General features: G+C 38.2%; 1 protein-coding gene across 1 annotated transcript in view; it reads right to left on the reverse strand.

Annotated features, from left to right (window-relative positions):
- Positions 1-9,780: 9,780 nt before the first annotated feature.
- Positions 9,781-21,167, reverse strand: part of LOC101853395 (protein YIPF3) — a gene marked incomplete in the record, with an annotated part of 24,018 nt that continues 12,631 nt past the window's right edge. The window contains 3 exon segments of the mRNA XM_013084873.2: positions 9,781-10,291; positions 15,971-16,154; positions 19,783-19,902. Of these exon segments, the coding sequence (XP_012940327.1) occupies positions 10,279-10,291; positions 15,971-16,154; positions 19,783-19,902 (317 nt within the window).

The following is a 21,167-nucleotide window of genomic DNA, read 5'->3' on the forward strand; positions in this document are numbered from 1 at the left end:
TTCGAACACAGTTTACACCGCAGCAGTGGAGTGTGTCAAGAGAAACACAAAGAACGCAAGTGAGGACACACACACACACACACACACACACACACACACTCACACGGGCGGAGAGGAAGGCAGAGAGATGCACACAGCCGTGCTCGCGGACATAGAATCTTGCCTAGGCCTAGCCTAGGGCAAAGCTACACACGATCCAAAAAAAAAAAATACAAAGAGGGTCGGGGAGACGAGAAAGGGTGGCTGGCTGCGATTTCACATTTGACCCTCGCTATCCATTAATCCTGATTGTGTATCATGCGCGAGGTGGGATGAAGGCGGTGGTATGAGTGGCACAGCGGGCAGTGGTACGCACAGGCAGTGTGTTACAGTAGGCTAGGCCTAGTGTGCTGTATCGTGACTGGCCGTCTAAATTAAGTTTTCATTTCCCATTCGACACAAAACGAAAACAAACAAGCGAACAAAAACTACCATGGCGGGTGTGTAAAGAACAGTGCACACTTTTGCGGGACCGCTATAGGCCTACTTACAAACTAGGCTAAGGGAAATAGCACGGGGAATTTTCTACATGAAAATCTCTAGATTATGTCTACTTCGCACTTAAGCACGCTTCGGCTTTAAGCACGCTTAAGCTTTCTCCCGATGACCGTGCATGGACTGTACTAGAACTAGGCTAGAAGACCTGTGCAATAGTAAAACTGGTAGCGTGTAGACAAAAACAAATAAATAAACAGCACTGTCTATATGAAACAATGGTGTGTAGCCTTCAGCTGACTCCAACACGGACATTGTAGTCGTTGTAGTAAAACTAGAAGACATGTGCAATAGTAAAACTGGTAGCCTGTAGACAAAAAAAAATTAATTCAATAAACAGCACTGTCTAGATCTACTGGTCTAGAATAGTCTAGATGAAACAATGGAATGTAGCCCTCAGTACCTACACACACACACACACACAAATATTCTATTTCCACAATGCTGGGAACCTTCGATAAAGTGCGATGGACTGTAGTAGTTTACTTTTTTGTGCCCCCCCCCCCCCCCCCAATTACTATTCGCCGATTTTAGTCCCCAAAGAGTAAATTTAGGGGGGGGGGGGGGGGGGGTCGGGGGCAGGGTTGGTGATTTTTTATATTTTTTGATAAAAATTTAAAAAATCGATTTTTAAAAATTTAAATCAGATTTTTTAAATATTTAAATCGAATTTTTTAAATTTTTTTTAATTAAAAAAAAAATGTCGACACAGTTTGGGATTTTTGGTGGCTAAAAGTATGTTCTTTTAGTGCAAAATGCATTGTCTTTATTTTAACTAATGATCAATTTAAACAACTGCAATTTTAGAAAGCCGTAATCTGCTATCAGTGAATTATGGCTACAGACAAAAAATTAAGAAAATGTCAGTCTAAAAGGAAAGGGGGGGGGGGGGGGTAATTATGCATAGATAAACTTGCATTTTATTTTAATTACAGTGTGTGTGTGAGCACGCGCTTGTGTTTTTTTAAAAAGAAAAAGAAAATGCTAATTTCAATTATGAAAAAAAAAGTTAAATGAATACTGTATTATTTTACTACTTACAGTGACGGGGGAAAGCAGACTTTTGAGCAATTTTAGTCTACTAAACCTTATATCTGCTTTATAAAACCCAGGAAAGGAATTCTGAATGTTTAAAGATGTAAAAACAGAAAACAGTTTTTTAAAGTGATTTAAATCATTGAGTTTTATTTTTAAAATCCAGTTGATTTAAATTTTAAAAAATCAACTCATTTAAATCGTCAACCCAACCCTGGTTTTCAATTATGAAAAAAAAGTAAATAGAGAACTGTATTATTTTACAGTGACAGGGGGCAAAGCAGACTTTTCAGCATGATTATATTAGTCTACTAAACCTTATATCCGTTTAAAATAAAACCAAGGAAAGGAATTCTGAAAGTATTAATATGTAAAAACTGAACACATTTTTTTGAAAAGTGATTTAAATCACTGTTTTATATTTTTAAAATCAAATTGATTAAAAAATTTTTTTAATGAACTGATTTAAATCAACCCAGCTCTGGTTTCAATTATGGAAAAAAAAGTAAATTGAATACTGTATTATTTTACAGTGATAGGGGGAAATCAGACTTTTAAGCATGATTATATTAGTCTACTTTAACCTTATATCTGTTTTATGAAACCAAGGAAAGGAATTCTGAATGTTGAAATGTGTAAAAACCGAATAAAAATTATTTTAAAAAAAAAGTGATTTAAATCACTGATTTTTATTTAAAAAATCAAGTTGATTTAAATAAAAAAAATCAACTGATTTAAATCAACCCAACCCTGTTCGGGGGGGGGGGGGGGGTGCGCTAGAAATCTAATAAGAATGTGGAGGGGGTTTCAAGGTGGGGAGGGGGGGCACTTTACCTTGATATCTCTCGCTCGCTGCGCATCAAACATAGCTTTCTGATCTAAATCTAGATCTGGATCACCCTCTCTGATCTAGATCTAGATCTAGGTCCAATTAAGCGGGGTGGGAACTACCGAAAAAGCGCCCAGTTTCCTTGTTATTCCACACGGACATTAGTGCAATAGTAAAACTGGTAGCGCGTAGACAACAACAAAAAATTAAAATAAACAGCACCGTCTAGCTAGATGAAACAATGGTGTGTAGCCCTCAGCTGACTCCTACACATCTCGGCAGTATACTACACACACCCCACGCGGTACATTATTTTGCCTTCACTTTTGAAAGTGAAGGGGCGGGCGAATGGTAATTCAAAAGCAAACACACAAACATAATTTATCTTGGTAATCCGGTAAAAAATTGCGTTCTTCGCGTGAATTTTACTACTTTTGGGTCGCTGATCACAAAAATCTTATTATTTTTTTGATTTGACGAATATTTAGGAAATTTTTGGAATGTATTTTCAATTACGCCTGGGGTAACATCAAAGAAGCCGCTCCCTCGTCGTCACTCCTTCGTTTCGCCGGCCGACAAATATCTGGCGTCGCCAGATATCTGGTGGTTGGACGGATAACCCTTGGATATCGAGAGTTTCCATGTGAAATTGACAGGATGCCGGCCATCCTCTCGATATCCCACAGTTTGTCGATCAGCGAACTGTACGTCTAAATGGGGCTTAAATGGGGCTTTATGCTTTTTTTCTCGAATTAAATCAACACCCAACTAAACAAAAGTCAAAACATCTCAGGTCCTTTATTTTTGTGAGTGTTTTACGGCGCTCGCAACTGTATAAGGTCATATGAACGCACAGGACACATTAAACACTTTCGGTAGGTATGAAACTAAAATTTTGCCTACTACTTGTTGATTTTGGACCACCAATGGATCTTTAAAGTGTGCAATTTGCACAGGGAACCTCCGAGATTTTTCGCCATTATCCGAGAAAGCTAGGTGCTACAAGAAAGTTGTAACAAGCACAAAAAAGAAGGACGGGAGATAGAGACGATATATTTTTTTTATACGAAAGAAGGAGCAAACCACACCAGAGCACCCGCTAACCCCCCAGTTCCTATGTTTGAAGCACAGTTTCCCACCAAGTGTTTCCATGTCAGTGAGGTGGATCACAGTCAAAGCAGTAACGTGCAAGTAAAAGGAGGGGGAGAGATGAGGACGATATATATACATGTCTTTTAGTTTTCGTAAGAGTTTTACGGCACTTGCAACACAATAAGGTCATGTAAGTGACGAAGAATAGATATGTTACAAGAGAGTAACATACACAAGAAAGAATTGAATAAACTACAGTTAGTGGAGACGGTTGGAAAATACCCCCCCCCCCAAAAAAAAAAACAACAGATTGCGCAAACAGTTACTAAAGACGGTTTTAAAAAAAAGTATAATACAGCTAGTGGAGACGTTGGAAAAAATAAAAAATATAAAACAGCTTGTGGAGACGGTTGGAAAATAGAAAATAAAATACGCTAATATTGACTGTTGGAAAATAGAAAATAAAATACGCTAATATTGACTGTTGGAAAATAGAAAATAAACTACAGCTACTGGAGATGGTTGGAAAATATAAAATAATTTCAGCTACTAAATTGAAATTTAAATAATTCCCCTACTGAAGACGGTTGGAAAATGGAAAATAAAATACAGGTACACGAGATGGGTGGAAAATATAGCTAAAAACAAAAATTAGGTTTGAGCTAGAAAATACTGGGGATGGAGCTAGAAAATACTGGGGATGAGTACTGGGGAATCATGAGCTAGAAAATATTTGGGATGAGCTAAAAAAAAATTCGGATAATCTAGAAATACTGGGGATGAGCAAGAAAATATTAGTGATGAGCTAGAAAATACTGGGGGAGATCTAGAAAATATTGGTGATGAGATAGAAAAGTCTGGGAAATATTGGGGATCTGCTAGAAAATATTTGGGAAGTGATAAAAAAAATTAGGGGATGAGCTAGAAAATATTAAGGATCTAAAATATTGGGGATGAGATAACATTAATGTTGTGGATGATATACAAAAGTCAAGGAAATATTGGGGATGAGCTACTAAAAAGTATTGGTATTGAGATTGAAAAATTTAAGGAATATTTGGGGATGAGTTAGAAATTAATATTGAGGATGAGCTAGTAAATATTGAGGATGATGTCGAAAATATTGGGCATGAGATGAAAAATATTGGGGATGAGCTAGAAAATATAGGGGATAAATTACAAACTATTTGGGATGAGCTAGAAAATAGTGGAGATGAGCTAGAAAATACTGGGAATTATATAGAAAATGCTGGGGATGAGCTAGAAAATATTGGGGATAAACTAGTAAATATTGGGAATTAAAATACTGGGGATGAGCTAGAAAATACTGAGAGAGAGAGAGAGAGAGAGGAGAGAGAGAGAGAGAGAGAGAGAGAGAGAGAGAGAGAGAGAGACAGAGATGATGTACCAGTTAAATTTATCATATTATGAGGGTCCTGTTACGAACAGCGTGATTGATAGGAAAGTAGACAAATGAAAGATAAACATTCATACCTCTCTGCTTCCTTGTTCCAACTCTAACCACTTGCAGTTGTAAAACACCTTCCCCCCCCCCCCCCCCCCACAAACAAACACATAAAGCACAAAAAAATCCAAACAAAATTTACTAAAAAAAAATAATCTTAAGGAAAAAACTAAAACTAAAACTAAAATAAAACACACACCACACACAGAGCACATACTTTCTTCTTTCCCTCTCATTCTCAAGTCATTCAGTCAGACACAAAACCACACCAAAACATGGAAAAACAACAGGGAACTCTTTGTAATTATTTTAAAAAATCAACATTTTATTATTATACAGAAAGAAGTAACAGTCCTGCTTTCAAACAAGCATCTCCATCCAAAGCGAGTACCTTACGTACGTACGTACATTCACCTCACACAACGGACAGAATCGAACCATAAAGCGACACACATAGTCATAGAGTCAGCAAGCTGTTCAGACGTACAAAGCCCAGAAAACAATATTTTCAGCAGAGATAACATAGCGCGCTCATATGACCGTAGCAGTTGCGAGTGCCGTAAAACCCCATACTACTACTACTACTACTACTACTAGAGATAACATACATGTGTGTGTGAGAGCCTAAAGAAAGGTATCAAAAGTCAGATTTTGACCATTTTGAGTTAAGGATTTCACCTTATAGAGAATCCAATGCTGAACACAGGGGTCTTTGGATTTTTTAGATATCTCCAGTAGCTTTGGAGATATTGCACATTTTTGGGGGTAGGGTATAGAGATCTAATTTTGAGAAAATTAGCTTTTAAGTTTAGGACACTTACAACCTCGAAAAAAATACAATGATTCAATTGTTTCCAAAGTATTTTTTTCATGGAAAATTCATTTTCAATTTGGCATTCAGTTGACATCAATTTCATGATTAGAATTCAATGGTAAAAAATAGTGGGGAAGAGAAAACATGCTTTTTGAATAAATTTTAACACCTTCTGAGAGCAGTTTTCATTTTCTCTTAAAAAAATATCATAGTCTCAAAATTATTCCCCAAAAAATATATTTAGAAGTCAAATCAATGAAAACCCTTTTGACATGGAAACACATTTTGGTAAAAAAAAGTGCATTTTTTTTTTCATTACAATCGGCCTGTACTCAAAATGCTGTGTGGCGACTTTAGGTACTTTTCTCTAGGCACACACACATAAATGTATTCATACACATAAATGTATTCGTTTCACATTTTTAACAATTATTATTGCTTGTACCCACACTAAGTCTTATTTCTTGCTTTTTTTAACTTTTAGAATTTGAACTTGGATAAAATATTTAGTTTAGTTTTCGTAAGGTTTTACAGCGCTCGCAACTGCATAAGGGATAAAATATTTGCAGAGCACACGCAACTGATAATCACATATATAACGAAGAAGAAACTGCGGCATAAAAAATAAATAAATAAAAGAATATAATAAAATGATGGGCTCAGTGCATCTGAACAGTAATAAAAAGCAGTTAGAGATGACGGGACCATTTTTCCCCGCAGAATGTCCCGCAAAAGGAATTGTCAGCCATTTTCTAAACTGCAGTGGTTCAGCAGCAAACCGACCCACGCACAAGCAAGCACAGACATTCTCTTCTCAAACGCACAGCAACATACAAGTGTCACGACGTGGTGGAATCAGGCGCTCGTCAATTTTTGGTTGGGCACGTGGAGTTATTGCTATCATCTTAAAGCTTGTTCACTTTATCTATCTTTCTATAACCCCCCCCCCCCCCCGCCCCGGACCCATCTACCTTAAATAGAAGTTGGCGTATTTGCGATTGAAGGAAGTGGGGGTCACCTGGTTTCAGAGGTAAAATTAGCGAGAAATGGTCAGTCGCCGAAGTTTGGCGCCAAAGAGAGTCCCGGGAAACTAAAAATCTATATTTTTTGTGCTTTTAATCAAGTTTGTCGGTGACGTCCAAGCAGGAATGTATTTTGTGATGGACACAAAACGTGTTGTGCACTAAACAAATAAAACCCCAAAAAGATAAAAATTGGAAATGTGTTGATTTCTTCAATTACTTTGACGAGTTCCTCATTTCACCACGAAGCCTCACATTTCATTCAAAAGAATAGTCAAAAACACAAGAAAATGAGGACAGGTTCAAATTTGAAGACTGAAAAAAAAGGTAAAGTAATTAAAGGACTCATCGCGTGAGAAACCCTTTGATTTCACACAAAAGTACCACAGTTTTGTTTTGGACGCTTACCGTTCCTGTCAGAAGACCGATCCTCTTTACCTGAATGACAACAAGACAACAGACAATCTGCGTTTTCAATAAATATTTTTCGCCAGCTGTTGAAATGCAATAAGCCCAAAATCAGAATTTCTAGAAAAAAAATCTTAATGAGTGGTATTGGCCGCATATATATGCTCCAAAAATATATATAGGTAAAATTCACATTCTAAATGTAGGAAAAAAAAGCAAAAAAAACCACACAAAAAACAAGAAAAAACATGTGAAGTTGGAACAATTTGATAGAAGAAAGGAATGGGGTTTTTTTTCTCTCTCCAAAGAAATTTTGTTTTTATGGGCTTGTTCATTTTACCAGCTGGCGATCAATAATACGGTGCATGAATTCTTAGTTTAGACTTGGACAAGTAGCAATCTACAGGGCCTAGATTATGAGAGGGAAAAAAACAACAACAGTCCATACATGATTATATCAACGCTTGAGAGTAGCTGTCAAATCAAGGTACAACAATCCAATCAACTATGAAAATAGTTTTAAATTCTCTGCGACTTCAGTGAAAGTTAGTGGACTCATCTCTCCCCAGATAGCATGAAATGCAGAAGTTATCATACTTCAACGATGAAAGTTGGGCAAATGAAAGGAACTGCATTCAAACAAAAATGATCACCCCCCCGTCCACCCCCATTGATTGATTCAGTTGATATGCACTGTGGTCTGACCCTCACACGTGAAGGTGATGCAACATGTGCACACATTTTTAAATTATAAGTAGAATTGGGAGAAAGAAGTAACACGCCAAAATAGATTTTAAAAATGAAAAAACAAAAACCCTTTAATGAAATGAGTGACAAGGTCACAGGATGAAAAAACAAAAACCCTTTAATGAAATGAGTGACAAGGTCACAGGATGAAAAAACAATTTCGTTAAAGCAAAAAAGGTCTATTTTAAGACCCAAAAAGGACATCATTTTTACCTCAACTGATCAGGCACTCGAGCTTTAGAGACATCAACAGACGCCGAAACATTGGAATAATATTTTCATTTCAAGCCAGCAAGAAAGAAAAAATAAATCTAATAAATCAATCACCCCACCAACGTTAGTCTGATTTATATATATATAAACTTTTTATTTTAAAAGATTAGATTGCTGCATATAAATAGTCTGATGATATAAAATTCTAACCATACCTCACCAGATACTAGAATATGCATCATGGTAAAGTACTTTTGGCTTAACTACAACTACAGAAAATAAAAATAACCCCCAATGTCTTCATTTTATTGAAAACTTCTGTACACAGTATAATAAGTTTGTTGGAAACATTCGCATTAAAACCACAACATTGGCACACACACACACACACACATACACACACATGCACCAAACATATTTTTCCACACATTTTATAACGCTTGTGCCACATACAAAGTTTCACAAATGTTGCCGCGGCATGCCTCATTCCTCTTCCTGTTTCGCCACCAGAGAGTTCTGTATTTACGTGTGAAAGTCAAGGCTTGCAAATACACGTGAAGAAAGAGTAAAAATTCCGTCGAGGCTGTTTTAATGGCTACCTGTACAAGACAATCACCTGTACAAACAACCACTTTATGCTTTCCCTTCCTTGAGTTTTTAGTTTTAGTGTTTGTACCGTAAGAGTTTTATGGCACTTGCAACACAATAAGGTCAAATAAAGGCCGAAGATTAGAGGTGTTAGAAGAGAGTAACAAACAAAAAAGAAGGAGGGAAGATAAAGATAATAGATTTTTGATAGGAAAGAAGGAGCAAACCACGCCAGACTGTGTCAATGTGTAACGCAAACACCCAGACTTGACACACACTGACAAGGAGATAAATACAAAAGCACACATCTGCTATTTTACAATCAAATCAGCTAGTCCAAGCTTTCTCAAATCACAACATTTCAAAACCTTAAGGATACACAATTAAATCCCTCAAATTTGGCCTGCAAAGAAAAAAAAGTTTAAATATTCCAAATCACCCGAAACATGGCTTTGTACACATGTATTTATTTCCACAGACAGTGTAATGCTTTGACCACGTAACTGGTCCTTTCAACGTTTTCCAACAGGTACCAAAAAAACCCGGTAAAAAACACAGACCGACCCCGGTACACAAAAGTTAGCCCACGTTACTTTTGTACTATTTACAGTGCATGCTGACTTCTGAAATTTTTCAACAAAGATCGACCTCGGCAATGTTCTTTGACTTAAGAAAAAAAGAGTTGACTTTTTTACTTCCAGTTACAAAGTTGGAGCATAACATCATCGATTTGCTTAAAACAAATATCTCGACTTTTATTCAAGATAGACGGGAAGCTTTTCATAAAAAAGCAAGACGAATGAATGAAAAACCTTTAAGATGATACCAATAACTCCCATTATAATGTGCCCAAATACTGAGGACTGGAGTGCCCAATTCCGCTTTGTCATGTCACATATATGCCCAAAAACGGAGGAGCCTTCGATTCCATGGTGTCCTGATACGAGAGGCATCATGGTGAAATCAGGCGCTCGTCAAAATAATGAAATCGAAAAAATCAGCATTTTTCTGCCAGTTTTGACATTAAAAAAAATTTTTTTTTTTAGCTTAACACCTTGTATGTCCATTTAAAACATTTTACGAGTGGATTTTGTGGAAAAACATTAAATAAAGGGACAAAAAAAGTAAATTTGCAGTTTCCAAGGACTCTTAAGCTATGAAAGTCACCCAACTTTGGCGGCCATTTTCTCACTAATTTTATTTCCGAAACCAGGCGACCAAACCTCCTTCAATCGCAAATACCTCGACTTCTCTTCAAGAGAAATGGATGTTTCTTTCATGGAACGCAAGGGAAATGAACAACCGTTAAGATGATACCAATCACTCCATATATGCCCTCAAACTGACGAGTGCCTGATTTCACCGCGATGCCTCACATATCTATGTATTCATCCACAAAAGATTCACCACGTCTGAGAATACACCATGTGTCCAAAGGTCAAAGGTTCCACACAGGAGGTTCCCTCTGTCTCTGTCTTTCTCTTCCTCCCTGGACATCGGTGAGCCAAGATAACGACAGACAGCCCTCCTGTCACTCGTTCAACCTGGGACGGAGAAAAAAAAAAAAAAAAACCCTGATAAATAAGCATCCGTTCAAAGAGAAATAGGGCAAGGACTGGGGGGAGGAGGGGGGAGGGGGGGAGGGGGGGAGGGGGGGGGGACCCCCAATATCGGAGCCAAAAGGCAAAAACAACAGAGATCGCTTCCTGGACTGTCCATTTCTTCGTTTTAAGAGACAACATTTCTTAGAATTAAAGAAAACAAGAACCCTGTTTCTGTTCATCCAACATTTGGTTTCTGAACAGCATATACAATGCAGTAGGTAACATAAGGCAATCTATCGTTATACTGACAACTTTTTCTTTTCTAAAGCTTCTGGAAAATTTTTTTACAGATTTCAACCGTTGATTGTCAGGGCTAGGAATAAAACTAATGAAATTCAGAAGAAAAAACAACAACCCCCCCCCTTTCCCTCCAACCTCTATAACAATATACACTCGACTTGTTAGTTGTATATACATATTAGTTCCTTGTGCAATGCAAACCCATTAGAAATTTTTTTAAAAAATATCTAAATTAGAACTTTGTGAAGAAATACTGAAAATGAGTTAGAAATTCAAATCTATTACAAAGTAAAAATTCAAAAGGCATGCTCAAGGGTGCATAGAAAAAAACAAACTAGTCTGCAGTTCACTGGAATTGTATTCACACTGATTATAATTTCTTTGATGAATAAACTAGCAATTACAGTTCTAAGAAGTATATAAAATATCATAATAGCAATATAGATGTATTATAAGAAACAGTAAACATGTTATAAACAGATAATGAAAATACACGGCAAGTGGCATTAGGCAAGGTAGAAGGATTGGGGGGGGGGGGGGGGGATGGGTGACAATCAAAGGGGAAAAAAGGGAGAAATAAACGTTATAAATTCACTGGGGGATAGATAGAAAAGTTTCTCCATCCTTTTTCACCCGTTCTGTTTGTTTTATTTTGTACTCAAAACATGATTGATAATAAATTGTAATAAACAGCATTTGTATAACGCAAATTCCCACTCATTAGCAATCTCTATGCGCTTTACGATCTATATCATTACACCAGCAGACCTGATAGCAATCTGAAACATCGAAGGAAGGATAAAAAACCCACACCTTGCAATTCAGGCAAAATTCACAGGGGTCTTGAACATGCTTGAGAGGAAGAAAAAGAAGCCTCAATGTAGCATTCACAAAACAAAACAAATAATTTTTTAAAAACCAAACCAAAACCCCAGTCAACCATTCTACCAGCAGAAGATTTTGGGTGATCTCAATGAACCAGCTATGATGTGGCAATAACAATAATTATAAACAGCATTTGTATAGCCCGAACTCCTGCTCCAAAGCACAATCTATGCACTTTATAATCTACATTACTACCCCAGCAGACCTGACTGAAAGCATTCTCAAACAACTTTACAATCTACATTACTACCCCAGCAGACCTGACTGAAGCATTCTCAAACAATCTCAACTTCCTGGGAAGCTTTGAATTTTTTTTCCTCTTTTAATGTAAGTGTCTTTATTCACACATCCACACAATTTAAATCCACCCCTGGCTGATAGAGATACAGCATCCCAGCACAAAGACCGAAATACTGAATAAAAAAGTCTCCCCCACTCAGAAATCAAACTCGGGTCTACTACGTGAAACATCGAAGTGCCTAACCCCTACACCACAGATGCCAGTTTCCTTGTAAAGCATACTACAGTCAGACTAATAAAATAAGGAAGGAGAGGACCATGTCAGAGTCTTCCCCAAACCCACTCGAATTTTGATATTGAGTCATAGACTTCTCTGAAAACAAATTTAGCTTTAGTAACAGTCTTACATTGTTTTGTTATAGTATGGTTTTATGTCGCTCGCAACTGCATAGGGTCATATGAGCGCCTAGGGGTGGATGTCAACAGAGAAGTCCAAACGGGGAATCAGAAGAGGTTTACTGCACTTACATTACCACACAATTAGGTCATATAAGTAATAAGATTAGAGGTTTTGTTACTAGAGAGCAACATACATAGAAAAGAAGTAGGAGAGATAATGACGATAGGTGTTGGATGGGAAGGAAGGAGCAAACCTTAACCACACCAGAGCACCCGCCAACCATCTACCTTAAAAACAAGGATCAGGAAGAAGCAGTGTTGTTTTTAAGAACATATTTTAAGAAATAAATAAAATATGAAGTAGGACTAAAAAGTGAAAAAAGAATTCTTCCAAATAAGCCATTCCCTGAAGATGCAAAAAGTCAGTGCAGCAAACTATGAGATTCTGAACAAAAGGAAGAACATGGAGCAAGCAGCCACCAACAAAACAATGGCACGCTCAAACATTCAGTGGATAAGATGACAATGTCTATCATTATATATATATCACATATATACACATATAAATATGCACAGCGATCAGCGATGCTCTACAGCAAGTAACCAAAGCACTCGCTCACAAAAGAGTAATTTCTTTTTATTTAAGGGGGTGTAGCTATGGTCAACACCCAAATGCTGTAGTTTTTGGTCTAATGCTTGCTTTTCTGCATCAAAGGGGGTGACATAGTACAAAAAAAGGTTACCAAGCAAAAAATTCAAGATTTTAGCCATAATAATCTCGAGCCATCAAAAATAAAGGATTGATTCAGCATTTTTAAAAACAATTTTATATTTTGTCAATCATCAACACTCATCAAGATAGAAGCCTAATATTTGGCATGGCCATTACTGTTGGTAGGTAGAACAACCTTACAAAACAAATTTGAAATTTCTGTACTGACTTGTGAGCCTTACAGTCCTTACTATGCGCTACATTCAGGTCTCCAATGTTTTAAGATTTTGTAAAATAAAACAGGCCTAAAACTCCAAATGTGTACCATAAACAGCAAAAATGCTCCTGTAAAGTTATAGAGAAATGTGTATAAAAGATTGTGTCCAAATGTGAAACAATTCTGACAGTAACTTTCTGAGATCTACTCAAAATAGTGTTGCTACCTGGTCAGATAAACAATTGTGAGAAAACTGCAAAGAGAGATAATTTTTGGTGAAGATTTTCCTACATTGCTGCCTCTCTTAAATGCATTTTCCAGCTATATCTAAGTTTGATAAAGGAATTAGGCTTCTAAAGATGGATCCTTGATATTGATATCTATTAAGATACTCCAAAATCCGAAAACTGATATTTTTTCAAAATTTTTACTGATCTGACCAGTGGATCCCCTTAATCTGTAACAGGACGTGATGAGAAAAAACCCCAAACAACCCCAACCCACAAAGAAGAAATAAAATGTAAATGTGGACAGTGGAAAGAAAGTGAAGAGAGGAGGAAGAAAGTAACAATTTAGAATCTCTTCCTCTCTCTCTTTGTGTTACGGCTATTTAAAAAAAAGGGGTTTGGGGGGGGGGGGGGGGGGGGGGGAAACAGAGAGGAGTAATTCTCTTAGATTAGTTTTAGTTTCATTTTTAGTGAGAAGTTTAAGGCACTTGCAACACAAATAAGTCCTATAATTGCCAAAAATTAGAGGTGTTACTGGGGAGTAAAACATGAAAAAAAAAAAGAGGAGAGATAAGGACGACAGATGTGTGACAGGAAAGAAGGAGCAAACCACACCAGAGCACCCGCCAACCACCCACTGAGGAGAGATAAGGACGACAGATGTGTGACAGGAAAGAAGGAGCAAACCACACCGGAGCACCCGCCAACCACCCACTGAGGAGAGATAAGGACGACAGATGTGTGACAGGAAAGAAGGAGCAAACCACACCAGAGCACCCGCCAACCACCCACTGAGGAGAGATAAGGACGACAGATGTGTGACAGGAAAGAAGGAGCAAACCACACCAGAGCACCCACAAGTCACCCACACTATACCCCTTTTGTCAATATGAGAATCGTGCACATTGCAGTCAAAGCCACACAAAACGTATAGCTGTCCAGAGTTACCACAGAAACTCCTGACACAGTCACACCTGCTCAAATGTACAGCAATTCGAATTAACCCTATCCGTACGTTGAGTTTTACTATCGTATTCATACGACGTGGGGAACTCTGTGCCACCACTTTTGAAATAGGAAATTTACTCGTTAATCTAATCCGTACGCTTTGCATAGCAGTCTGTCAAAATGACTTTTTTAGAAATACTGAAAGTTTCAAAGAGATCTTCCTACTAGAAGTATACTAAAATGTGAAGAATCAACCCTGGGGGTTCAAAATGATCCCAGGGCGTACGGATAGGGTTAAAGAACCACATGTTCAAAAGGTCTGCCCCCCCTTGCATTATCTTTACATTACATGTACAAAGATACTTGTAAGATGGCCACATGCCTAAGGCTACCACTTTTCTCCTTGAAAATGGCTGGCCATCTTACACAATTTCAGCTGTATTTCACGCAAAAAAAACCCAATAACCCCAAGGGATGAGATATTTTGATAATGGGGAATTTGTTGATTAGAGACAGTACGTCAATCAGAGGCTACTGTAGTAATGGAGTAAGTTGTTATACAGGTCGGTTCAACAACTTTGAAATGAGAAACAAAGGACCAAAAAGGTTAATGTTAACTTCCATTATATTAACAACTTTGAACATGAGAAGCAAAGGACACAGAACATTATGCTAATTGAGCTCAGTCAAAGCGACGTAAGTCATGCATACATGGGATGAATGTTGGAACCGCTCGGTGACTCACCAAATGTGTCTAATAAAAAAAAAAAGCCGACCTAACACCAAAACAGTCAAAAGAAGAGAAACCATCTCCGCGGCAGCAAAGAGGAGCACAGAGTCGCAGCAAACAGAAAATGAGCCGAGCAGGAGCTAATGTGGTAGAAAAAAAAAATCCTTTAAATATTTTGAGGGAGAATTTTAGTGTGTAAAAGAAAAAAGTGAAAAAGAAAAGATAAAATAATAGACTGCCACAATCACCATTTTTGTCTCTCTCTATTGGGTCAATTATTGATCAAATATTTGGCCCAAAGTTAAAAAAAGGAAGGGAGTACAGAGTTTGCTCTACAGTGGGTCACATGTCATATTAAACCCCAGCCTTATAAAGTTCTCAAGTAGCTTGGAAATAGGTACATTATTCACTACACATATCGCCGCTCATATTTTTTATTTTGCGGACTCGGTACATTGTGGTTTCAGTATCTTTGCTGGTGAGTATTCATATATGAAACTTTAATTTTGGAAGAATTATTAACAAATATAAATTATAAAGACACATTTAATTTTTCAAATTCTAATGGCTTCTCATACTCCAAGCGTAGAGTTTATAAGAGCATGGGAGAGGTTTATAAGAATGCTGGGAGGGTTCATAAAGTTACGAAATAAGTAATAAATATATCAGGGTTTTTCCCCCATGGATTTTGATCTCTCTTAGGAAGTTCTGCTACATAGCCTTGCCATTTTCAAGGGAATATGATATTGACATTTTCTATGCCACTTCAAACTGGAACAAAATGAGTATCTGGACCACATTTGTACTCCTTTTTCTTTTTAAAATCTTCCTAAGAGCTTGCCAGCAGCACAATTCGGTACTTTTATTCCTCTACAGACCATTAAGAAACAAAGAAAAGAAGCTTCTAGAAACGACAAGATAACGTAGGTGAGAGGTGGGGAGAACAAAGCGAACAGGCTCCATAAAAAAACCCAACAAAAAACAGTGGTGAGCTGGCAGAATGATGACAACGCACGCTCACGCATGGATCACTCCCGAGTTTTTCAGTTTTCCCAGAATGATGGAGTTCTGTGGCTTCACTGCGACCTTGAGCGCTGTGTCATTTAACGCAGACTTCCCGAACGAGAGAGGGCTCTCCGCAGCTGCAGCGTCTTTCAGGGCAACGTTTGGAATCAACGCGTCCCTCACACCGCCGACAATTGGGGCTAAAGGAAGGACAGGGCTAGTTTTCAGCATAATTCTTACAGACTACTCATTTTTATTCCTTATCATTTATCTACTCTTTAGTGTAAGTAAGCGTTTTACAGCACTTACAACACAATAAGGCAACAGGTGTTTAGTTTCAGTGAGTGGTTTACGGCACTTGCAACACAATAAGGTCATATAAGTGCCGAAGATTAGAGGTGTTACGAGAGAGTAACAAACACAAAAAAGAAGGAGGGGAGATAAAGACGATAGATGTTTGATAGGAAAGAAGGAGCAAACCACACCAGAGCACCCGCCAACCAACCACTTGTCCATTTTCAAGTGGTGAGATATGAACAGCCTAACGACACACACACGTGGCGACATTGGCAGGACACGGAAACCCTGTTGGTTCTGTACAACCTTCGCGCTGTACGATTGTTAAATACCAAGAAAATACGTCATGAAGAAGAAAAAAAACCGTCATGAATAAGGAAAAGACAATATGTCATGACTAAGAAAAAGACAATATGTCATGAATAAGGAAAAGACAATATGTCATGAATAAGAGAAAAAAATCGGATCGGACTTGAAACTTTTAGTTTTAGTAAGAGTTTTACGGCATTTGCAACACATTAAGGTCATATAAGTGCCGAAGATTAGAGGTGTTACAAGAGAGTAACAAAACATAAAAAAGAAGGAGGAGAGGTAAGGATGATAGATGTTTGATAGAAAAGAAGGAGCAAACCACACCAGAGCACCCGCCAACCACTCATGAAACACTAAAATGCCTCATGAATAAGAAAATAAAAATCGGTTTGGACCTGAAAATTTGTTGGCTATGCGTGAGTTAGTCTGTGAATACAGCTCATGACCTCAGCGATTTCTTGTCATATCTCCATTTTTTTTACATTGAAAATATATGTGACTTCCACATTAAGCTCACTCTTTGTTATGAACTGTGTCCACTGTTATTACACATGAAGACAGGACAAGAAAGCACCGACGTTGCGAGGTCGCCAGCCGTGCCCTGTGAGTGACATGCTCATGCTACTTGAAGGAATAGTACATAACAGCTTTAGTAGAGGTTTTACGACGCTCACAACTGCATAAGGTCATATGAGCACCAGATTAGAGTTGTTACAAGAGAGTAACAAACATAAAAAAAGAAGGAGGGGAGATAAAGAAAATAGATGTTTGATAGGAAAGAAGAAGCAAACCACACCAGAGCACCCGCCAACCACCCACCTCCATGACGTCAAACAACACAACACATCAGGACAAAATAAAACAAACAAGGTGCGTACCAACAATTAGTCAAGTCAATGAAAAATTCAAACCTATTTTTTTTTTAAAATCCACCTGAACAAAACATCAGACAACCTCGGGCAATACATACAACGAACACTAAGTCATTCCACAACTTAAAAAAACACACTACAACATCAAACATCACATCATTTCTGTCACTCCGTTGATTTTCTTTTTCATACGTAGGTGGTTTTACGCCCCCGTCCACACAATTCGTGATTGACATTAGCGGTCACTTACGTGGTCATTCCGCACACAAAAACGTAACATCTTCTAAAGCTAACTATCTAGGTCACCTACAAAGTCATTCCACACAAAATGTAACATCTTCTAAAGCTAACTATCTAGGTCACCTACAAAGTCATTCCACACAAAATGTAACATCTTCTAAAGCTAACTATCTAGGTCACCTACAAAGTCATTCTACACACAAAACGTAACATCTTCTAAAGTTAACTATCTCGAAGCTCACCTACAAAGTCATTCCACACAAAATGTAACATCTTCTGAAGCTAACTATCTCAAAGCTCACCTACAAAGTCATTCCACACAAAATGTAACATCCTCCAAAGCTACAAAGCTAACCTACCTTCAGGGTAAGCCACAAAGTCATTCCACACAAAATGTAACATCTTCCAAAGCTAACCTAACTATAGGGGGTCACTCACAAAGTCATTCCACACAAAATGTAACATCATTCAAAGCTAACCTAACTATAGGGGGTCACTCACAAAGTCATTCCACACAAAACGTAACATCTTCCAAAGCTAACTATCTAGAAAGGGTTACCCACAAAGTCATTCCACACAAAAACGTAAAATCACCCTCCAATGACCCAGGCAAACCAAAGACAAGTTACAGCCCACGGATCAGAATCCGCCCTCGAGCAGCTTCAGTCCAGCCCGCGAGTCGACCCGCCAATTAACAATGAATGTGACCCGTGGTGGGTTGTTAATATTAAACAAAACTGATCATCAGGAAAATGAAAGTAAATTAGTTTCTAGTCCAGCTGTAAGCCACAGATCTAATATGAAAAAACATGACATCACGAAATGAGCTCGAGTAGCTTACATACTACAGTGTCAGGTTTTTGTCTCAGTTTTGAGAGCCGGGGGGTGGGGGGGGGGGAGGTTCCTGTCCGTTTCATCCAATATTTACTCCTAATTTGTTTCGCAATATATTCGGAATCGCTTCATCCGGTCCGCAACTAGGAACCACTTGCCCATGTTTTACCCGGGTCACACATGGTCATTCCACACAAACCACCAAGACATAAACACATCAAAGGTCACTTTTAACCACAAGGGGGCTATCCTGAAATACGATGTTTTGAGAAAATTGAAGGTAAAGTTTTTGCCCCTCGTTCGGTTTCTTTAAATGACAAGGAGAGTTTTCTCTATAACAAAACAAATACACCCACCAATGAAACCAAACTTCTCCTAGAGGTATAGCAATGCCCACTTTTGGTGTAGGGAAAGATTTCTGGAAACCCCCCGAAATCTGGGTTAGCCCGCTTGTCCTTAATTAAAAGCGACCAACTAGCAGTGTAAGAGACGCACGGGTCTCTCAGAACTCGACGTAAAGTCAGGCACGGAAAATTCAAACACGGCGGGCCAGGATCGACAAATGTGCTCAACACATCCGTAATTGAAGTGTGGTTTTCCAAAACTGGGTTCGTCAAATTTGACAATGGCCTGGTTTCACCGCGAGGCAACACACATACATAAAATCACATACTCATGTGAACATAACAGTTCGTAGGCCTACATTGGTGCTGTTTATATCATAAATGTGTGTGGCATCGTGGTGAAATCAGACGCTTGTCAAAATTGACCTACCAAGTTTTGGAAAACCACTCTTCAATTTGGGTACACCATTGTAACCAAAAAAATTATTAAAGAGATATAATATCACTCGGGAAAACACGAATTGGACGTTTTGCTGTTTGTGTTATCTGTGCCTGACTATACTGCTTTGTGAGTAGCTGTTGAGTTTGTACAGTGCTCTGAGCCTGTGTTCTTGAATCGTGGTTGAGCGCTATAGAAATACTGCCGTAAGCTGACAAACTGCCCCTTTTTTTCAGTTCGGCCACCAAATTTTTTATTTGCCAAATCGAAAGCCTGAAAAGTTACCCTACTAGCGTGAGAAAAATTTAAGAGAAACTGCGACCAGTTTGGGGATAAATTCGAATTCTAATTTCGGAAGTACACTATTTTACAACGGTTGCGCTGACAGAAAAACCTCTTTTTCTCCAAACTGCTGTGAATAAAAAAAAGCGTTTCATCGGCTTACGGCAGAATGTCGTACATGATCGCTATCATCATCACATGTACCCACCATCGTGTACCAGGGGTGCGTCGTTGCCAGGTAACTGTCCGAGAGCCGCTGCGCTGTCTGTCTGCTGGTTGTAGGTCATAGCCACAGGAACAAGCTTCTCGTTGAGAGCGTCCGAGATTTCTAGAAACAAGACAGCAGGAAAAATAAACTGACTCTTCTGTTCACAGCGTCACACATTTCCAGGGCTGCCATCACATCTCCATGGTTTTTAGTAATGACCATGAAGAAAATTTGTAATTTCCCATAAAAATTAGTAATAGAAATCTCATTTTCAAATTACTATATTACAACGAACAAAAATATGTCTTAATGACGGAAACATATGGCTTATTGAAAATTAAACAAATGTGAAGGCCAAAGTTTTGCTTTAAACTCACCTTTTAAATCACAAAAAGGTCGAATAGATGACTGATGTAATGGATTTAGGGTTGCATTTTTCAGGCTCTGGTGACAGTAATTTGTTTTTATCAAGGATTTCTTGCCAGCTGTTCCCTTTTTTTTTAGGGGGGCGGGGGTTGATTTAGAAATTGGCGGTTTTCCAACTATTGGTAGACGATTTACAGGTCCGCACTAAGACTTGTAAAATTTAAAAAAGAGCCAAAAATACATCTTTTTATAGCCAAAAATCTGCTGACGGTAAAAATCGTAATAAATCGCCTTATGATCGGAATTTTGTAGAGAGGCAGAAAAATCATCCTGATATTGAAAAAATCGGAATGGTTGGCAGCTCTGCATTTCTAGACGCAAGAAAATAGGTCCAAAAAAATTTATGGAAACAAGAAAACAAGAAAAATAAACATGACTTTTTTGTTCGGAGCATTTGAATGCTGATATGTGTCACTACGCAATGGAATATTGGCGCTCCTCAATTTTGGGGCATACGGAGTTATATGTATCATCTAAAAGCCTGTCCATTTGCCGTGCTTTTGATGAAAAAAATATCCATTTATCTTGGAAACAAGTCAAGACATTGGCGATTCAAGGAGGTGGAGTCACCAGGTTTCAGAGGTAAAATTAGCGAGAAAATGGCCGCCAAAGTTGAGTTATTTCCTTGGCTTGAGAGTCCGTGGAAACTGAAAATGTACATCTTTAACGCTTTTAGTCAACGTTTTTCAGTAAAATCTACACAGAAATGCATTCTTTAAAGGACATGAAAGGTGCTAAGCCAAAAAACAAAAGTTCGCTAAAAATTCCGAACGGTCCTTTTGGAGTTGGATGTTAAACTCGGAGGTCCTGCCTCTTAAATAACCTAACAGTGTTGAAAGGGGCGTTAAACCTGTACCAGTTCAGCATTTCCACCCCCCAGAGAAAGAGTGTCCCGACCCCCAGTCTCACCACTCCCCCCCTCCCCCAGAGAGAGTGTGTCCCGACCCCCAGCCTCACTA

The sequence above is a fragment of the Aplysia californica genome, unplaced genomic scaffold, assembly GCF_000002075.1.
Source record: "Aplysia californica isolate F4 #8 unplaced genomic scaffold, AplCal3.0 scaffold00324, whole genome shotgun sequence".
Lineage (NCBI taxonomy): Eukaryota > Metazoa > Mollusca > Gastropoda > Aplysiida > Aplysiidae > Aplysia > Aplysia californica.